The sequence below is a fragment of the Astyanax mexicanus genome, chromosome 9 (assembly GCF_023375975.1).
Source record: "Astyanax mexicanus isolate ESR-SI-001 chromosome 9, AstMex3_surface, whole genome shotgun sequence".
NCBI classification, from domain to species: domain Eukaryota; kingdom Metazoa; phylum Chordata; class Actinopteri; order Characiformes; family Acestrorhamphidae; genus Astyanax; species Astyanax mexicanus.
In genome coordinates this window covers 40,217,501-40,239,363 of record NC_064416.1, presented here as the reverse complement: position 1 = coordinate 40,239,363, position 21,863 = coordinate 40,217,501, and the positions used below count along the sequence as shown (strand labels likewise).

Below are 21,863 nucleotides of genomic sequence, written 5' to 3'. Positions count from 1 at the left end.
CGCTAAATACCAGCAGGGATATTGACCTCTGAGCATGGGGTGTACACTCACCCAGGCCTCCAATGGTGTGCTGGTTGAAGTGAGGGGGCAGCTGGATGGGAGCACTCTCAGGCTGGCTCTCCTCATGGTAAAACAGTCTATATCCTTGCATGCCAGCCACAGAACTGCCCATAGCCAGACGCCAACGCACAGTAACAGTTGTGCAATTCAGGGGTTCCAATTGAAGCTCTGGTGCCAGGGGTACTGAAATTGGATGAGAAAGAGACAATAAGATACAAAGACATACATATATATATATATATATCATGCCATTGCTTCGTAGATTATCATTTTACAATATATACATTCATTTCCACAATATCAGAACCGCTCATCTAGTTTGCAATAGTTTTTAAGTACTTCCCTTCTTGAACAAACCTTAAAATTAAAAATCAAACAAAGCCCAGAAATATAAGTGGTTAAAAGCTCAGGCACAGTTACTTTTAACTACAGTCTATACATTTATCTTAATTTTAATATACATATATATATTTTAATTGGACTATCATTCTATTTGGACGATATACTCATAAACAAAAAAAAATGGTCAATAAAGTTCAAATGGATAATCAGTTGTTTCCTACAGTGCAAATAAAACACTTCATATGTGCTATTCTGGAGAATATAAAATTTACTGCCCCATTCATAAAACACTTTTGACTGGTGAACAGATTCCAAGACTCCAAGACCACCCCCGTGGTCTTGGAAAAAAAAACACTTTTGCCCTTTAGTTACTTATTTATGCTCCTGATTTTGGTGGAAAAAACTGGTCCTGGATCAGCATGAATGAATATTTCTTAGATATAGTACCCTATAAGCTCAATGGACACATTTATTCTGCTTCTTCGACCTCAAGGGGCCTGTAGGCTCTCATTTTATAACCCATGACTGAGGCTTTTCCCATGTGCCCCACAGTCAGGGTCAGAGATCACTGCAGTAACCAATGCAAAGCCTTAACAAGACTGTTATAGCATGCACTTAACATGCACAGAGAAAAAAGTAAGAGAGTGAGAGAGAAGGCAAAAGAGGGACAGGGGGACAGAAACAGAGAGGAGGTAAAGATAGAGAATGAAAGTCAGAGGATGTATGACCAAAAAACAGAGTCATCTGACAAAAAGCAAAGAGGGGGAAAGACATATGCAAAACGTCTTCGACTAAAAGGTTTTAAATGGGGGTCCATAACTCCCTCCCTAACTGGCTATAGGTAGTGAGCAATAACTCCTCAGAAAAACTAGGCTATGTTTCAGTTTCAGAGTACACCGACTTCTCTCAGTGTTAGCATTGTTCTGAATCTAAGTCCTTAGTGACCCTCACCTTTCCCACTGGATGCTTTAGGGGTTCTGTGTGAAGTCCATGCAGACGGCTCACACCAACCCACACTAGTGGCAGCTGCAATTCGCAGCAGATAGACCATATCAGGATGCAGGCCCTCTAGTAGGTGCTTTGTTTCATCCCCAGGCAGTTCCAGTTGATGTGTGGCTCCATCAGAGCTAGGCCGGTACCACAGACGGTAGGCAGAGATTTGACCACGGCTCAGCTTCTGGGAAAGTGGCTGCCATGACACTTGGATGTCTGTGGGACTGTGGCTGGTGAGAGATAACTCAGGGGCACGCACAGGAACTGATTGTCAGAGAGAGAAAGAATACAAATACAAACGGTCAGTGCAAAGCCTAAGGAATACTGAAACAAATAAAGAAATATACTGACACAAGTAGGGCTGTGTATTGGCAGGAAGTTGGCAATACAACCTTATCACAATACAGGAGCTATAATTCAATATATTGCAATAAACTGTGATACTGTAACCAAGGCAATACAATGCAATTATTTCAAATTTTCGAGCCAACATAATATAAAAAACAAGCACTATCATATTTATGAAATATAACTAAAAATATTTAATTTTATTGAAATTACAACATATACAACATACACATATACAGAGTACAACACTGCTACACAAAATGAACTGCTATCTGCCCCCAATCTTTACATGTAAACTAAAAATTTAAAATCAACATTGTTGTTTTTGAAAATGATTACAGTATTCCAAAAGAAAATGTTGGAATACAATATTAATATTTTCCAAATGTGTATTTTATTATACTTACAGGTACTAAAAAACTACAAAGAACTTCCAGCATAACTAAAACAGAACAAACCACTCTTCTCAGTATCAATCTGTCTAATGATTTACCAGAATCCTTTCATCTGTTTCTCTGTCACTTACCCCCACCCTCTCTCTTTCTCTTTATCCCTTTGTTCATCTTCCCAGAACAGACCACTTGTTTGTCCTTAAAGAATGCAAGGTTATATACTACACCTCAGGTGATATGCTTCAAAGCATGACCTACTCACACAGACCTAAGTGTACTAGAATTCACCACCACACACATTTCTACATAGTTTTACTCTGGACGAAATAATGTAAATCACACTTACCATCCTCAAGTGTGTGTTGTATGATGTTGTCAGACATGCGACTGGCACCCATAGGCATGTATGCAACAATGTAAAACGTGTAGTTCCATGCAGGTTCCAGGTCATCAATGATATATCGGGTGGTGTCATTGCCGATGACAACCTGGTACTCCTCGTTGTTAAGACCTGTAAAGCATATGACAAGATGGTTACAAGATGGTGTTAATGAATTCCATAACAGAAAGGACTTTCTCAAAGACATTTTGAATCATGACTTTCATAAGTAAGCACCAAAACAAATAGCATATACAAAGCCCTTCAATATCAATTGTTTGTGCATGGATTTTCTTCAACATGTATTACTATCGTCATAGTGGTTGCTATGGGGTTGCTTAGTGGGAGCTCAGGAATTGCTAGGCAGTTGCCATGATATCTCAGGTTTAAACTATAGTGGCTCACAGTGTCAACCTCTGGTGTTTGTTCATGTGTTTGCCAAGTTGTTTCTGTGGTTTGCTGGATGTTAAGAGACTGTATCATCATGGGATGTGAACTTTTGAGCCTCATTAATTACTAAGGGATAAAATTGTCACAGACTGTACGTAAACCTGGATTATACAATCAGCCTAAACTATCAATAGAGTTACAATATCCATATCACAAAAACTGATGGAGTTACACTGTAACAATCCTGCACAGAATTACATAAATTACATAACACCCTATTTAACAATTTCTAAATCTAAGATAAGGTAGTTTCAACATCTGCTTTTTTGTAGTACAATGCCTCCTTTCACACACAATAATTAGTACATAATTGCTTAATAAGATCCCTGTTCAGTCTTTCAATTCTTCCCCATAAATTCTATTCAGCTTTCTTGGTAATGAACCTGTATGGTTATTCTTAATGGGGCCCACCATACAAGAGGCATGTCAACTCAATCAAACTTGTCACGCCTTCTTTCACAGGCAATTTCTTACTCACAACTAAAGGCAAATTCCACATGCTGATTTTCTCACACAGCCAACGTGTCTGATAAGGCTTTAATTAGTTCAGATTAGGCAGCTCGCACAAAAGAATCCCTACAGAGCCTCACATGGATGAATTCACATTTCCTGACCCTCCAAACAAGATCCTTAAGGAGCAACAGAAAAGGTCTTGTTCTCAGCTCGAATGGCCTCAACACTGACTTTAACTGTTGGATTTTTACTGAGATTTGGGAAACACATAGACAATACCTATGTCCTGGGGCAAACATTGTTTAAACATTTCCCTACACACAAACTCTGGACAAAACACAGCTTAATTGGGCAACTTGTCACCCCTTTGCCTTCACTTCCGAACAATCGCTCTCTCTCTGGTCTCTTTTGCTTCATTATTGCCGTGGTAATTAGGAAAGAAACCTGGGAGGCTTTTCTGGTTTCCTCTGTCTGAAGGCCACAAGAGCTCCTAAAAAGAGCAGTCCTGGACGAAAGAGTAGTTTTCTTATGGCTGTTTTTCTCTTTTTCTTACTCTCTTTTTCGTTCTGTCTGGAAGTGCTGGCAGGTGTTTCTTTTACTAAATTTTCTGCTAATTTAAAGTCGCATAAAGGAATTCTACAGCGATAATTAGGCTAAAAAAGGGGATATTCTTGTCTAAAAATGTGACTTTTTGCTGCCTCTTTATTAACAATGATTGTACCCAGCATTCTGAAACTTCACAATGAGGCCAGTGCTGTGTTCCCACAACTGGCCTTTTTTCTTCATGAAGTCAGGAATGTTCCACACTAAACAATGCCATATCTTAAAGAGCTGAGTTACCGGTCTTTCCAAGAGTTAGTAAATGCTGTTTTTAATGGCATAAATGTTTAAATGTTTAAACAATACTTTCTGAGATTCATAGAATCTTTAACCTCAGACTGGAAAGTACTGATTATTTTATCAGATACTGTGATATAACTATTATTTGAACATTGTCTTGATCCAAAGTTTACCTTCTGCCTTCATGTAGTGGATGGAGTAGGCGATGACTTTGTCAGCGTTGTAGAGGGGTCTTTCCCAGGCCAGCAGGATGGCCGAGCTGGAAACTGTGTCGGCTCGGATATTCCGAGGGGCGCTGGGGCGATCCTCTGACATTACCACAATTAGACGAGCCGTGGACAGAACTGAGCCCTGATCGTTCTCTGCCTGACACTGGTAAATTGCATCATCTTCTGGAATAATCTGATTTATCACCAGTTTGCTAAAAAACAACAACAACTGTTAATAAAGCTCAAAATCATCTATATAACAAACATGCATAACACATTTAACATATAATATAATCACATTAATATAAGTAGTAAGTGAACATGAAATGTTTACACAATGTTTTTTAATGCAGTCCAACTATGCTCATGCCATTGCTTAACACACTTGTGATTAAAGGAGGCAGGAAAATCAACTAAAATGCCATTTGCAACACAATAAATTATTAATGCCCCTCTCATTTCACTGAGGGAAGAGGCTTATGAATATTTCAGTGAAACAGAGTTTCCAGCAGACAAATGAGGCATTTTAAACCCCAGGAGCTGAGTGTCCCAAGCATGGCTGGAAAAAAGGTTGCTAATTCTACTTAGTTACAGTTCAGCCCATTACACACGTAAACATTTTCAAGGATGTTTGTGTGCAAAGCACTGTTTTGACATGTCAGCACATACATGTATGCAAAACCAGTGGTGCTCGAGAGTTTACTGATAAAACTAGCGTTAATTTGTGTGCCTGAACAAATATTAATAAAAGATCCAACACATATATCTTGTATATAAAGTACCAGTCAAATATTTGAATGAAGAAACACATAAGGAATCATGTAGTAACTTAAAAGTGCCAAACAAGCAAAATTCTCACACGGTTTGTTTGACATTTAAAGCATGTAGGTGGGTTCTGATTTGAGGTGCTGGTAATATGCGGTTTCTGAACCTGGTAACTCTTGAGGAACTTATCCTGTGCAACAGAGGAAACTCTTGGTTTTCCTTTTCTGGGGCAGTCCTGATAAGAGCCATATTCATCATAATGTTTTTGATGGTATTTTTGACTGCACTTGAGGATCCTGTCAAAGGACTTGAAATTCTTTACATTGACTGACCTTCATTTCTTAACTAATTTATTTTGTTTAGTTCAGTAGTTCTTGCCATAATATGGATTAGAACATTACTCAAATAAAGCTATTCACTGTATACCATCTCTACCTCTTGTTATGCAATATTAATTCAACAGTTCATGCAAACTCTCCTTATTTTTTTTATGACATTTTGCATTGCCCTAACAGCTTGTACCTGTTGTACATTTTGATCCGGCCATTAGCATGCACAGGTTCTCCATTTTTGAGCCAGGTTATATGAGGGGTCGGTATACCCTCAGCCTGGCACACAAAGCGGCCTGTGCCAGCCCGTGGTCGAGTCAAACTTTCTGGCCACTCCATTAGAGATGGGGGTGCTGAAACGAGAAACAGTTCTGGGTTAATAGAGTATATAAGGACATAACAGAATTTGAGTAATTACTGATGAGCTCTGTGATTTCAATCCATTAAAATCTGTCATGTGGTTATTTTTTACTATATAAAAGAAATAACTGTGGATTGATTAAAATTGGCAGAATTATAATCAATATTAAACAGTGTGCTATAGACAGCATGTTTTTATTGCTAAATGTGTTGTATGTTGTAAGGGCTCACCCAGAAAGGGAATTAAACTTAGGTTATTAGATCAAAACCACCGTTGCCCCCCTCTGGTGGTCGGAGGGCGCCTAGCCCTTGAGCCAGCCCTTACACCTGTACTCTCTAATCCTTTATAGTCAAGGCTACCTACAGGAATTTGAGTAAATTATAAGGATAATACCTTCCAATTCAAGCTTAAATATAGTATTCCACAATTCAACTTTACTGTAGTGCTTTAGGTTCAATGCTTAAGGACCTTACCAAGTACAGTGACATTAGCAGCAGCGACAGTGTAGTTTCGTGTTCCAGGTGTTGTTGCTCGGCAAACATACACTCCAGCATGCTGCCTCTTGATGTCAGAGATGAGCAGGTTGCCATTGCCAAGAACCTTGGTGTTATAAACATCGATAGACTTGTGATCGGCTCGACTCCAAGAGATCAGTGGCCGAGGATTTCCGACTGCCACACACTCCAAGAGAGCACTGCCATGCGTTGATACAGTGATGTTCTGTGGCCCAGCGATGATGTGTGGCCTTTGAGGAATTTTGACAGTAGGAGCTAAGACAGAAAACCAAATAGAAATTATTTGATAGGATTGGATAAATTGTAAATAAAAACCTAAGACTCTGCTTTGTCTAGCTTACCTGGTGTAACAGTCAGCACTGCTTCCACACTCCTGCGACGACTAGCAATGTTTGCAGCCACACAGCGATAATTGCCAGCATCTTTTAGGTGTACTCCCTGAATCTGCAACACTCCGCTGGGCAGCACTGTGATTCTGAGTGATAATACAAAAAACATAATACATACACATTTGGATAAATATATAATCTCTATTAATACTCTTCAAATATGTATATCTACAAAAAATATATATTATTTATAATGGAAACATTCAGTCATTGATTAAAATAATTACATCAATGTAAAAGTCTGTCCAGTACTCAGCTGTAAGTATTTTTTGGCTATGCAGATTACCACACAACCAAAATCAAGCAGCTGATTTTGTATTTGAGACATCTCTCTTATTTTAGTAGTGCAGTAGAGTGTACCTGTCAGTAGCCAGCGGTAAAGTGACTCTGTTAAACTCCCAGGTAATGATTGGTGAAGGTACGGCGCTGATTTTACAGGTGAAGCGTGCGACGGAACCCTCCATCACCACAACAGAGGAAGGCTGCTGTGTGAATGTGGAAAAGCCTGTGCAGAGACACACCATAGAGTATTAGTTCTGTAGAGAATATTTTTGCAACATATGTAGAAGTCCAGTTCTGTCCAGAATTATTAGAATCATACTTCATAATACAATCCAAAAAATCTATTTACAGCTTGTATTAATATATAATATTTTTGCTACACATTTTATGCAACTGTAACTGTACAAAACATAAAAGCAAAATTAATGCTTTTTTATTTTTCTCTCTTTCTTGTTTACACTGCACCATACATGCTCTTACTCTCCTCCCACATTCACCAAATCTCTCTCTCTCTCTCTCAATGCTTAAAGGTTAAATGTATTCCCATCAGTCACATTAATCTCATTTAGCCTCAGACTTAAAGACCAACTTTGTGTTAGAGCTGTAATCAATTACTCTTGCTGAAGACAGATAAAGCTTATGAAGCAGTAAGACAAATTTACTATGCTATCTTCTCATTATCTTTAAAATTAAATACTATTATTTGTGAACCAGTGACAGTTTTAACTGCACTTAAAGCTTAACAGCCTAGTTGGATAAAGACAAACTAGCTTGTTATATCATTATTATATTAAATTATATAATTGTTTTTTTTTAACTTACAACCTGCTCATTGAAAACCTCCCCTTCATTCACGTAACAAACTACAAAAGTCTGATCTCTTTTTACAAGTCTGCACTAAAACAGACTAAAAGTGACAGTGGAGGCTACTGACGCAAAAATATAAACATACAGAAATATACTATTTGTTAAGCAAGGTCTAAAATTGCCTTTACTTGAATGTGTTGGTATCTTCTGTGGTCTTATAGGTCTTTTAGTATTGTTGGGCTCACCAATCCATTACTTATTTATAAAAACATATTTTACTGATGTTGTTGATTTGTCCTCTCCTAAAGTTTTAGCTCACTCTCTAATAATTTGTTTTGTTTCTTTAGCTTAATTATGGTCTCCTAGACTGAGAGTTCCCATAAACAGCTAACCACATGTTTTTTTTTTTTTTTCAATTTTAAACACTTAACAAATACTTAACAATTAGCCTTGTTCCTGATTTTTTTTTTTCATTTAACATTTGAGTTTTTACTTGGTTTTTCTGATGACACTCATATTCAGCAGGCAAGTACACTTTTTAGTTACCCATGAGTTTTCCTTCACTGCCATCAGGTTACAGGAAACACAACACACAAGAGACTCTGAATAGAAGTTCGTAACCAAACTGTGAGCATGGAAAGCTATGGAAATGTATTGTTTAGGATAGCAGGCAGGTTTGCGTCACTGTCTCTTATGTCATGTAAAACACTGATGTTCTCAGTTTTCCTAGTGCCAGTGTTAAAAATGTGCACAATTTAATTAATTTTGCATACTGCAGCAGTGTGCTACTTAGTCACAAAACGTTATCACACTTACACTCGTAATCCAAAAATATGAAACCATTTCATAAAAACAAGTTTTTTGGAACCGTATATACACTGCCAGAGGGTGACAAAAAGAGAGAGGAAAAGGGTCAGCGAAAGGTGATATGATTGTATCAGATGGATGAGCAGTGAGAAACAAAAGGTCTTTAGATAAACATCACACATCAAACCTCACAGCAACACATTGCTGACCTTTTGCTCATGTTTGCATGGTTCACATTTTTGTTTTATTAATTATTTATTTAGTGAAAATGTTTAAAAGTTACTAATGCAAACTGACATATTTTATTACAGTTATAATACTGATAGATTATAAATATAATTACCAGTACCTATTAAATAACAAAATATGAATGAATACATTTTATTAAACACTTTATATGTTAGTTTAGTAAGGAACTTTATTGCCTGTTTCTTGTATCAACTGATAAGTTAGTAATTAACACAAATACTTGTCACACTCCACTGTAACTCAAATAAATTAGTTTGCTATCACTACTGGTTTGTTTCTCTTTTTTTTTTTTTGGTTCTCAGTTGCTCCTTTCCACTCTCTGCTACCAAGCCATGTGTAAATTAGCACCTAGCCACATGTCTTTAAATCCTTGTTGCTAATGCTTTCTATAATGATCTTTATCTGTACCCCCTACCCTGAATCAACACCTTGTCGATATATAATTCACATGATGTTGTTTACGACTGAAAAACAATAACAAACTTTGCTCCCTGAAAAAAACTGTGAAAATTGGAGACTACATGTTGTAGGAAAAACAAAAACATATGGACGCCATCTTGTAGCCACAAATCATCTGTAAGCCATGTGGGAAAAGGTGCACCTTAAAGACATAGGTAGGATATGTGATGAAAATTTGTCTTACTAAAGATACGTGCCTGACATTCATTGAATCCATTCAAGTAACCTCACTGTCGATCTAGGTCTTCCTGGCTAAAACTTTTTGGCTGTTTAGTTAGTTATTAAAAACTTGTGTTATTTTACTTTTCTTATTTTATCTTCATCTCTTAGCCCTCACTCCAGTCTTACAACCTGCTATGATATGGTTAAAAAGGCTGACAGCTATGGGCCCTATGTTGTTGATTTCCGAAAACATTTAAAAGAACACAATGTTTACATCTTGACACATACAAACACAGAAAAATGCTTACATGCACAACCACCAATAAACATACTTCACTGTCAGTGCTCATATTTTAAGCTGAATATGTGTTCCATAATGCAAGGGAAGAGGTCACAGTCTTTGTTGAATACTTAAATGGATTTGCCTATAGTAGGGAACTGTTCTTGTCCTTTTGTCTTGTTTTTAGGCTATGAGCAATAAAACCCCCACAGCTCTTTCCTTAGTCTAGAAGGCCTCACAGAAACCCCAGTCAATGATTAGTTCACACAAATCAATGGAAGCACTGCAGCTGATAAAGACTTTACTATGAATCACATTTTGGTCATGGCAGAGATGAGTGAAACGTTTCCCTGGGGCTTCAGAGCGTGATAACACACGCACAGCCACAATGTTTCATAAGTGCATCTGATCAGTGCAGCATGAGAAGGATTTTTACAGGGGAGAGCTGTTCCACAGGGACACGTCACACAGTAACAGACAAACAATACCTACATGGCTAGCATGATTTGGAGGGGTGTAGTGATGTTTTCTGACATCCATTGGTGGTTTTGACTAAGGCTGAATATCAAAATTTAATACAAAAAAGACACTGACCGAAACATCTCTGTACTACAGAGTACTGAAAGGACTAAGAAAATGTGGTGCTTATTTTCAATGTTTTTTCCCTGAAAAATACTGGTCCCTCTTCATGTAATATTTTTTGCTGATTGAGTTTTTAAATATTTATTCTTTTTATTGTGAATGTTGTGGTCGTCAAAACAGTGAAATATCCACTGCATAGTTTTAGGGAAATTTTGTGCATAGGAAGGTCTATTTTGCAATAGATTTCAAACAGCAATCAGTTAGAGACATTGGCTCTTTTCAAACACTCTGGCTATAATAATCAATATTAGCAGGGGTTGATTCAATTAACTGACCAAACCTCAGACCAGGTGATTTAGTTTCCTCTGGCTGTGATTTGTGTGTATGTGTGTGTGTGTGTGTGTGTGTGTGTGAAAGTGCAGGCCAGGCTTCTGAACATCTGTGATGAACAGAGAGTGATAAAAAGTTGGCGAGAACAGCACTTCTCAGCTCAGGAAGATGCAATCCTCTGGACTCAAACATAAACAAGAGAAAAACACACTGCTGACCTCTGGCCCCACGAGAAGGCAACAGTCCATTAGACATCAAACAAGATAAAGTAATGGAGAGACGCGATTCCTTGTGAACCTTCATTTATGTTCTTCGTCAGATATTTTATTTATATATATATATATATATATATATATATATATATATATATATATATATATAGAAGTGTAAGTCTCTGAAATGAAGGAGCTCCATCCAGTACGATTGGCTTTTAGAATGAGTTGGGATATATATATATACGTACTGGATGAAGCTCCTATATTTCACAGTTCAATTCTCAGGGTTCATACCCCTGTAGCCCCTGCATTGCATTAGGCATGGTCAAAATAAGTTCAGGTTTATCTGCCCCACAGAGCCCTATTCTAAAAGCAATGCTTTCCTACAGGAACAAGAAAAGCTGTGTGAGAGTTAGCAAGTGTCAGCAATGGATGCAACTTAAAAGTCCACTAACTAGATTATAGAGAGGAGACAGAGCAAGAGAGGGAGAGAGCAATCCCCATCTCATTCCATTTCTCTTGTTGTGCATATGGTGCATGTCTCTTTACTTAAGACATATTTAGTCATAATCATATTTAATAAATTACTTCTAAACATCTATCTATCTATCTATCTATCTATCTATCTATCTATCTATCTATCTATCTATCTATCTATCTATCTTTCTGTCTGTCAATCAGTTGATCTATCTATCTATCTCAGTGCAAACCAAACTGTAACATTTATGTCCCATTACAGTCCTCATGGTTACTAAAACAGAATACATTTTTAAATGTATTTACATCTTTTGAAAAAAGATACTGCATATCCTTTGATGCTGTGTAGCTGCCCCACAGCTGCTCATACAGATGATCTGGCCATCTGCCCCTTCCACTGACCTACTCTTTGACCTCAGACCTCTGCCAAATCCTGGCCAGCACTCTGCCCCACCCGGTTCAGCCTGTCCACACTGCCACAGTAACAACACCCACAAATCAGCATAGACCAGTTTAATACCAGCACAAATCAGTGCAACACTATTTTAAATCAGTACTGACAAGCACAACACTATGGACATTATTTCATTTTAGACCCACCACAGATCCTCTGAGGGGATGTACTGGAATATAACTCAGAATAGGCACTGTACAATATAGCAAAATGTTGCTAATTAGTTTGTTCACCACTATAGCTGTAAAATGTTGTAAAAGATGAGTAATCTGTGTCATTTTGCTATACTACTTAAATGTAAAATTGTTATTAGTGAAGAACTGCATTTACATTCTGTCTCTTGAGGTTAAAGCACTTTTTTCAGATTTCTGTCAATGGTAACAAAGGACAAAACGTGGCAAAATTCTATCCATATCTACTATAACACTTCAAAGGCTTTTGGTCAAGAAAGGTCACACAAAAGAGGCCTTGAGTGGTAGAGGGGGTTTGGGGAACCCCAGGGGTAACTGACATCTAGCCAAAGGTCAGTGGGCCAATATAAACTTTGATATGAGCCAAAAAACAATGATAGGAAATATAAAGCATCTCCATACTCAACAACAAAAATTAACTAAAGGTGATAACATGAAGATGGCTGTACCATGATTATTTGATTAAGTTACTGAAAGCACTCTTTTTGGGTTCTATGATCTTGGACAGGACCAAGATAAAACAGTGTTTGACACTGTCGAATGTTATACCTCATTAGCATGTTTTTAATGAGAGCAATGTGTGAGCAGTGTGTTAGTGGGCCAGAGAGTATGTGTTGACCTGCTGGGAGATTGAGCGGAAAAACGCCACTCCAGCTAATCCTCTATGGTTGAGCTCTTCTTACAGGTCCAGGATCAGTTTTCCTAATCTGGCTCATCTAAAACATTATGGCCAGTGCTTTAACACTGAACCCAGATTAGAAGATATGGTGGTCTAGTGTCTATTTAACTAGATGCTGCAGTAAAGCACTGTCCACAGTGATTCACCTCTGAATGGTTTAACCTGTGCTTAAGAAAAAATGTTTCCCTTTTTTCCTTTCACTTTCTCTGCTCTGCACTGACTCTCTATCTGTCTTTCTCTTGCTCTTTCACTATCTCTCTATTTCTCTCTTCCCTCCTCCTTTTCTTAAGAGAAATAACATCAGTCTTGAGGCAGAAAGCACTCTCTGATGTGGGAAAAGAATGCAGTGTTGAGAAGCTCAACAAATCAATCAGAGCACAGCCAGCCAACAGGCTAGCGGCCGCTCCGGCCCCACACTGACCAAATAGCTGTTATACAGCCAATCACAGCCTGGACAATGCCCTGCTCCCTGATCCCCACGCCCTTTTGCCCCCAGCCTTATGGCCAGCGGGGGATGGGGCAGCAGAGGGGGCAGGAGGGGCAATAAACTCCCTGAAAGCCTTATCTCCCTAAATCACTCAATCTCAGGCCACAGCAAGTGCTATCTGCCTTCAAATCCTAGGAGACGTTTGGAATGTGTGGTTCTCAAATTCTTTGCTTGGGTTAGGAACATAGGTAACAATTTTTAGAATTGCCCAAACATTATTGTCACAAATCAAAAACAGATCTCATGTTACGTGACATGGACAGTCAGAGAGTAATTCACACAAGAGTCATCTACAGTTTTAACACCTGAGCAGCCTTGGCTAAGTGACCAAGAGCTAAATTCATTCAGCTTCAAAAAGCAGGTACTGGAACTTATTAGTCCAACCATAATGACTGTATACTCAAGCCTATTTGCTTCAATACTTACGTTTCACATAAGTGGAGCATTTAATAATCAATTTTTTGGTTTGGGACACACTTCTATACTTCTATCTGGGAAGTTAGCTGCAGCTTACAAAACTCACCCATGGGCATCTATCTAAAGTGTGAGAGCATTCTGGATAGAGACTTAACAATGTGGTGCTCCATAAGCTTTGCAAAGTGGAATACAAGTTAGCAACTGTAGGTTGATACTGTCATAAACCAAATAATAAATGTATACCTCAGACAGGCCCATTTTATTACATTTATCTGGTGCTGTCCTCTTTTAATTAAGCTCCCAAAATTAAACTTTTGCCCCTCTCAAACAACAAATGATGGCTAATGATAAGAAAGTGTCTAAATAATCTAAATTAAACGTTTATTAAACAACAGAGTAAGGAAGGTTCCATCACCTATTGTTTTGTAATATTTAAGTGGTCTTTAATAGTCTGGCAATAGCAATTAATAATAATTAAAATATTTCCAACATATTTCACATAACCACTTCATTGCCAAATGCAAGATTATACAATTAGTTCCACTGACTCTGCCTATCGAATCTTTAGCACTCTACGGTGCCCTTTGACCTCTTCGACTACTGCCTGAGGAAACCATGGAAACTTTTCATGTCCGGCACACAAGGAAATAAACCAGGGTGGCAGCCTGGTAAGGTTCTGTTCGTTCGGAATTTGTCAAACATTTCATCTTTAACTCAAACTGAGCAGGTTTGCTTTGCCTTTATTCCTGTTATTACACTTCACAGTCCCAGTGCAACGGAAATATCACTTAGTAACCATACTCATCCACTGCTCAGAAGTGTGAGAAAACCTTGTGATTTTCATAATAGTGAATAACAAATGAAACAGAAGTACGCAGCGAGACTTTTTTATGTGCTGGACAATACTGGTGTGTTGAGGGGTATAGATTGAGTTTATGAGTTTTGAAGTTTGTGCTTTTGCAGTTTAAATGATTTACTGGATTGTGGTTGCAATGCTTTAGTAATGTTTTTAGCAGAAAAGTTTTCAACCAAAAGTATTTTCACTGGCCCTAGAATGTCTGAGAAAGTACATTTCTTCACAGTTGCATTAATTTCTAGGAACTCTTAAGGGGCACTCAGGGACCAGTAGCAGAGGCCTCTCTTCTCAGCGAGGCTCCAAACATCACTGACAACACTGCACTGCTTTTCTCACTGACAAAAGACATGGGCTGTACTTACTTTCTAACAAATAATCACTACTGTTATGATAATGTAATTTTGTGACTCTTTTTTTTTTGTAACTTCACCTAGTGAATGTTTTTTTTTACCTAAAGGGAGAACAATGATGTACCAAGTATGTGCTAAAAGAGTAAGCAAAGTTTCATAAGAAGTCTCTTAAAGACATCAATATGATTCTATTTATTCAGGAAATACAGCAGCTCTGAGATATCTAACTTGACCAGAGTGGTCTTGGTGTGTGTGTGTGTCACAAATACTGGTTCTTCAGGCTGGAGGTGAGAAGACACAGGGCAAAAGGTCCAAAAGGTTCACACATATGGAACCATCAATCTTGTCCCCCAAAGCCTTCTATATACACAAACACACACACACACATTCCCATCTCTAACAAACTCTAAACCCTGTTTACAACATGTGCTCCTAAAAACACAAACGTAAGCAAGAGATAACATTCAAACCTCCATGAGTTACAGTTTAGCCCTGTAAACACTGTGACTGAACCTTAGTTTAGCTAGTAACAACATGCCACAACATGTTCTTATTCTTTTATTCAGCTTTAGCAGCTTTTAACATCTGACTTTTCCTTAAATTCTTCAAACCAAAAAGTTACGGTTTGAAAAAGCCATCGTTGGTATAATTGCCCTTCCTTTCGTGAATAAAGGCCAGATGTCCCGGTTTGGTCAGTCATCTCTGGCCAAACAAATATCCTTTAAAGAACAGCTTTTCTTAGCAGTGGCATTTGGGGGCAGCTGAGGGCAGTTGGGGGCAGCTAGGGGACAAAAGGGTCCGGAGAGAAAGGCTTTTCATTCGTCTTGGTGAGCAGCAGAGCAGAAAGCAATCGCATGGAGACCAGTAGCCCCTTTCACTCCGGGACCACTACTCCACAATAAAGTTTGCTATTCAAGAGCAATGGCATGAGGGGGCAAAGAGAGAGGGAGAGTGTGTGTCTGCATGTGTTTCTTCTCAGTTTGAAAATGTGTTATAAGAGCACAGTGTGTGTCATTTTCTTAGAGAAACCTGATAATATCTATGCTCCTCTAACACCACCTTTGTTTTGCTCCCTCACTGAGTACTTGTCAGGTAGCTGCCAATTTTACAGGCGTTCAGCAAGCTAGCAGCCTTGCTCTAACTGTCCTCTTAAAACAGCCAGTAAACTGTGTTTGCATCCTTTACTACAAACACAGTTCATTACAATTAACTACAGTTCACTTCATTTATACAACCCTTTTTACTAAACCAGCTAGCTGGCCAACACACCAGCCTAGCACCACACACCAGAAAAAGAGTGGTGCCTGAAGTGTCACTGAAATGGGGGGTGGGTTGTTGCTTTAAAACATTTGCTTGTTCTCCCCCTTGTTCTTCACTGGGCTGTTATGCAATCTGAGGCTCATTTCAACCCTGTTTTACAGCATCCACCCCCATAGGGCTGAGTGACAGCCTTCTAATACTAAACCGCAGGGTCCTGAGGGTGTGTATAAAGAAATTTGAGCAGAGAGAGGGAGAGGTCTCTACACAGTCAGGCCTGCTTGACCTGCTCTTCTGACCACAGAAAATGATACATATATGCATATACACAAGAATCCATGTGCACAATTAGAGTCTATCTAGACCGATAAAATCAACCAATACTCTAAAAGATTATGATTAATTAGTTATGTAATTTTTTGCCTTCAACAAATATCCCATATCTAAAATACATCATATGAAACCCATGTATTCACGCAAAATAATGCAGCCTATTTAATTAGTGAATATAAAAAATAAACATACGCTCAGCAAACAGAAATTTAGCATCAGTCAGCCGCAAAATATAATTTTCATAGACACACATATGCCTTTAGACCCACCACTGCTAAAAGCAAGGCGCTTCCCTGATCAGGAGGTAGTGACATAAAAGGCCTAGGCTTGTGAATAGGGGTCACCTACTCTATACCACAGTGCAGTGACCGCATCCTGGACCCAGCTACTAACCTTTCAAACCTGCCCGCCCTCATTTGCACACCAATGGACGCATTCTCTCAATATCTCCCCCAGCTTTCAAGCACTGGCCTCCAGCAATGAACACTCTCACCCCTCACCAATGCCTTACTAAAGACTGCAGCAAAAGGAAAAGTTGGATTTGCTAACACTTACTCCGTATCACAAGCCTAAAACTTTAAAGAAGGTCAAAGTATATTAGCTGTGCTTTTAAATTAATCACAAGAGATATGACGCATTTTGGGATGACACTGTAAACCAGTGATAGCTGATCTTTTGCCCCTTTTTAGATGGGATCCATTTTTAACTGGTAGACAAGGTAATATAATTTTTAACACAGTGTATATTCAGTTGTTAATTTTAATAACTGTTTCACACAGTATAAGAAATCTTGAAATAAATACAGAGAGTGGCTCCTCAACTTACACAATTTTTATATTTAATGAATTGGGGGAAAAGTGTTAAATGCATAGTTCAACTCTTTTATTAATACTGTTCAGTGGAGCAAAACTATTTTACCATCAGTGTCTTAACCCTCAAGAATGGCTCTTAATATAACATGCTAGTCTACCTTCTCTTTTACCTTGCCCTTAGCTTCTACGTGACTTACATGCTTTTCAGTAGGATGTAATCTGACCCACAGAAAGAAGCTAGAGAAAGATAAAGCAGGACTTTTACACAGTGTAACCTAACTGCCCGTGTTGGGTGTCGTTTGTAAGGTTATTTGGGGTTTCAAGAAAATCAAGGTTGACCTGATGAGGTCTCAAAGGGCAACACTGGGTTTTTAATGGGGTTTTAATATGCATGAGGGCAACTAAGTAGCATCCTATACCATTACAGCAATCACTTAACCTTTCAGAGTGTGCCAGCTCTGGATTGTACTGGCTATCGGTCGTCAAGTGGGCGCAAATCGGGCACTTGACAGTGCCGAGAGGGGGCATGTGAACTTACTTGCAATAGTGAGGCGAGCCTTCTGGCTCAAGATTGCTCCATATTTGTTCTGAGCAAGGCACTGGTACAACCCTTCATCTGATTTCTCTCCTTTCCTGTTCTCTGCCTCAGAGATGAAGAGTGAACCATTGGCAAACGGGTAGACGCGGTCTGTCTCCAAAAGAGGAGATCCATTTTTCATCCACCGAATATGGACAGGAATCTCCCCCTTAGCCTGGCAGTCCAGAATCACAGCGTCTCTTCGCAATACTATTGCATCGCGAGGCTCCTTAACAAAAAATAACTCACTAAAGCACAAAAACCCTGTAAAAAAAAGAGAAAAAGGCAGGAGTGAGTGAAAGAGTGGCTAAATTCCTGCTAAATCTTTTATGATTCATTTCTTTAGAGAATAGTGACACTTTGGAACGCTGCAAGTCATAACTAATTCACTATTCAATATGCAGTGTTTACAATTAAAACACATTATGTAGTACAGTATTCTTTTACTTATGACAGAGCAATTTCAAGTGTACTTTTACGCTAAAGCACCTATTTGGTCTATCAAACTATGCCACTTGGATATCTGGCATCATTCCAATGCCATGCTTTGGTCTGGCTATTCTTTTGTAATCATATTTGTTTTTGAAGATTACACTTTACGCTGGCCTAATCCAGTTATTCATGCCTTGTCAGGGAGCTGGGGGAAAAGCAACTCTGTAAATTGCTTAAATGGTTTATTGTACACCCAGCATGAAATCTGAAAAGGCACTGATCCTACAGTGGCAATCTCCTTTACACCTTCAGAAACCAAGGAAGGGGGTAGGAGCCCCTCACAGTGCAAGAGCAGGAGAACACTGTGTAAACAGCTCTCTAACTTCCTTGCATTTTAGTCTCTAATAACAGTTTGACAGTTACAAAACTGTCTCTATGACTTCTCTATAACCAGAAAGAAGCCACATTAAACAAAAAGCATTATCTGATTTTACAAATTAAACCAAACTCTAGTAAAATGGGTTACTTGAAATAAACAAACAATTATTTGATTGAAATAAGTAAAAAATACCCCAAAATTCCAAGACAGAAGTATTTTTTTTTAAAAGTTAAGAAGTTAATATTAAAATACATCAAAACTATGTGTCAATACAATAACTTTACAAAGAAAATATAAGAGAACTAGCTAGTTGATTAAAATGTTTTTAATTCTCACAGTATTTTAATGACAGTGTTGTGAAGCGTTAGGTCTGTCTCGATAACAATTTTTGTGAGCGATAACGTTATATCATTCCAAAAATTATCGCAATAACTGATATTATTGTAATTTTAAGACTATTTAAAAGCCATTGGCATAGCTTTTAGAACAGCACAATAAAAGCATTCATATCAAATTAAAGACAACAAATAATTAATTGTAATTCATCACAAATTGGGAATATATTGTGTGTATGGAGTCACAGTTATTGAAGTATTGGTCTGGTATTGCCTGACTGGCTAAAATATTATTCACTGTTAACTAAATAAGTAGTTAACTATATATGTAAACAAACATACTAATAAACACAAAATAAAACACATCACGATTATCAAAAATTGCGGAAATGTCCATGTCCAAGCTATCAGTTCTTGACCATTAACTAGCTCAATTATCTAGCTCCCCAAAATTAGCTTAAACGTGGGCGGGAAGCACAGCTGAGGCAAAAGAACATACACACGCACTAGAGGTTATCTTACATCCACTGTAAGTAAAGCATAGAGTGATTTAATAACAGTATATATCGTTTATTTTCTGGATTTTGTCTTGTGAATTAAACTAACTTAACTTACATGTTATAAAAGGCTGAAGACCGTTATAAATAAAACGGCCACTACACGTGCACAGCTGCTGCACGAGAGCGAACAGCGCTCACGCGCTCACGGTATCCAAATGAGCGATGCGCGAGAGTGAGCATTTAAACCCAAAACGACCGTTATTTGCTAAGCTAGATAAACATTTTAATACTTGCTAGGCTAGATAAATTAAGTTGACATTAACGTTACATATATACTAATATATTCACTTTGTGTGAGCACAAACGAGTCAGGGCTGTTTATTCCGAGACTTGAGTTATTAACAGTTTTAAGTAATAACTAAAACCAGCCAAAATAACAAAAATATTAATTTTACTTGCCGTTTTAAGTCCTAAGTTCACTGCTAATTAATTAACTTTCTACACATCACTCTGATAACTATATGTTAACGTTAACGCTATACCTAAAGTGGTTACACTATGTATCGTAGGTGTCATTAAAATGACATTAAACTCAAATTATAACACCTGAATAACAAACAGCAAAGTAAACCAGATTCTCTTACCTGAAACTGACAAAAGAAACACTGCAAAAAACAGCAAATGCTGATAAAATATCCCTTTAAAACACGCCATTTATTTGAGTTGTCCGCGCATGCTAGCTAAGCCTACAGGCTGCTGCCTCCTAAACGCCGTCTGAGGCAAAATTACTGAAGCCTGCTGACCTGAGGGGCGGACTACTTTTTTTTCTTGCGCGCTGCGGATAAACACTCCCTCCTTGGTGGTGAGTTATAGGGGTCCAGTAGTTGTATCACGCCGCCGGCAAACTTTTATTCTACTACTTATACTGTAATCCAATTTTTGCAATATTATATAATATTGAAGACTATATTAAAGCTATACAGGAACACATGCATAATTATTTAGTAAACAAAAGGTGTTTAACAAACTAGAATATGTTTTTTACTCTAAAAGTAGCACATTTATCTTTGATGACAGATCTGCACACTCTTGTTTTTTTATTAATATCAGTGTCTTCATAAGGAAGAGTAATCTGGAGTAGTTTTCTAAAAAATAGTTGTTCATCCCAACATGGGATGAGCATGTTGCTCTAGCTCATCCCAAGTCACCCATCTCAGTTGGGTTTAGATCGGGGGATTGTTGATATATTTGTGTGTATGTGTGTGTGTGGGTGTTTGTGTGTGTGTGTGATATACTTAGATTATACATATATATCAAGCTGGTTGTGCTGATATGTGCTTAGCTCTTGACCAGCATAAGGTGGTTTGATGGTTGCTGGTCTACATTATCAACTTGACCAAGCAAGACAACCACAATGACCAAGCCCATTGACCAGCATGACCAGCAAAACCAAGTTGGACAACCAGCATGACCAAAATGAGCATATGTTTCAACTGTCTTAAGCAAGCTGGTTGACCAACATGACCAGTAGAACCAAGCCAATCAACCAACCTGCCAGCAACACCAAGCTGGTTGATCAGCAAGACCAAGCTGTTTGACTAGTATGACCACAAGACCAAGCTGGATGTCCAGTGTGAACAAGCCAGGTGACTAGCTTGGCCAGCATAAGCAAGCCCAAAGATGACCAGTAGGGCCATTTATGACATCAAATGCAACATACACTGTGATGGTAAAGAGCTGGTTAACCAGATAGTTTACCAACATTTTTCAACCAATTTTTAACCATCTTGACCATCAAGAACTAGCTGAGAGCATCCAAAAGCATCTGACAGCAAAACCTTTTCAGCAGAGAAGATTTTTCATCAGGAAAGTTGTGGCAAATACAATTTTCACGTTTTATATTTTGTCTAAGTCTACAGTCTGCAGGACTGCAGGCATTTTATTTACTCTTTATAACCACACATTGAACTATGCACATATTCTATTCAGAGTTTTATACATAATGTTGATGATGGGTAAATAGTGTTCATCTGGATTATTTTTTACGAGGGACTATTTGTGTTCAAAATACCCTGCATGTATTCTAACTCAAAACATCATCTATCATGAAAACCTATTATAATAACTACCATAAAACTCACCAGGCTTACTATATACTAACCATTTGCAGTCATAACATTCTGGGAGGGAGCTTTTAGATACATTAAACTCTTTAGACGTTTGGTAGAATTCACCACCAGTGTAAACAATTCTGAATCTCTAAATAAACTCTACATTTTCACAATAAAATCATACAGACAGTTTTTAGCATTGGTAGAAAACTCATTTA

At 38.1% G+C, this 21,863-nt stretch overlaps 1 protein-coding gene across 1 annotated transcript in view; it reads right to left on the bottom strand.

Annotated features, from left to right (window-relative positions):
* prtga (protogenin homolog a (Gallus gallus)) overlaps positions 1–20,325 on the bottom strand; it is a 34,585-nt gene extending 14,260 nt beyond the window's left edge. The window contains exons 1-10 of the mRNA XM_007251884.4: positions 20,179–20,325; positions 17,850–18,152; positions 7,186–7,330; positions 6,778–6,911; positions 6,395–6,691; positions 5,754–5,913; positions 4,431–4,678; positions 2,482–2,646; positions 1,354–1,659; positions 52–243 (exon numbers count right to left, since the gene is read on the bottom strand). Coding sequence (XP_007251946.3) covers positions 52–243; positions 1,354–1,659; positions 2,482–2,646; positions 4,431–4,678; positions 5,754–5,913; positions 6,395–6,691; positions 6,778–6,911; positions 7,186–7,330; positions 17,850–18,152; positions 20,179–20,248 — 2,020 coding nt within the window. The 5' untranslated portion in view covers positions 20,249–20,325. The remainder of the gene's footprint in view (positions 1–51; positions 244–1,353; positions 1,660–2,481; positions 2,647–4,430; positions 4,679–5,753; positions 5,914–6,394; positions 6,692–6,777; positions 6,912–7,185; positions 7,331–17,849; positions 18,153–20,178) is intronic.
* Positions 20,326–21,863: the final 1,538 nt, after the last annotated feature.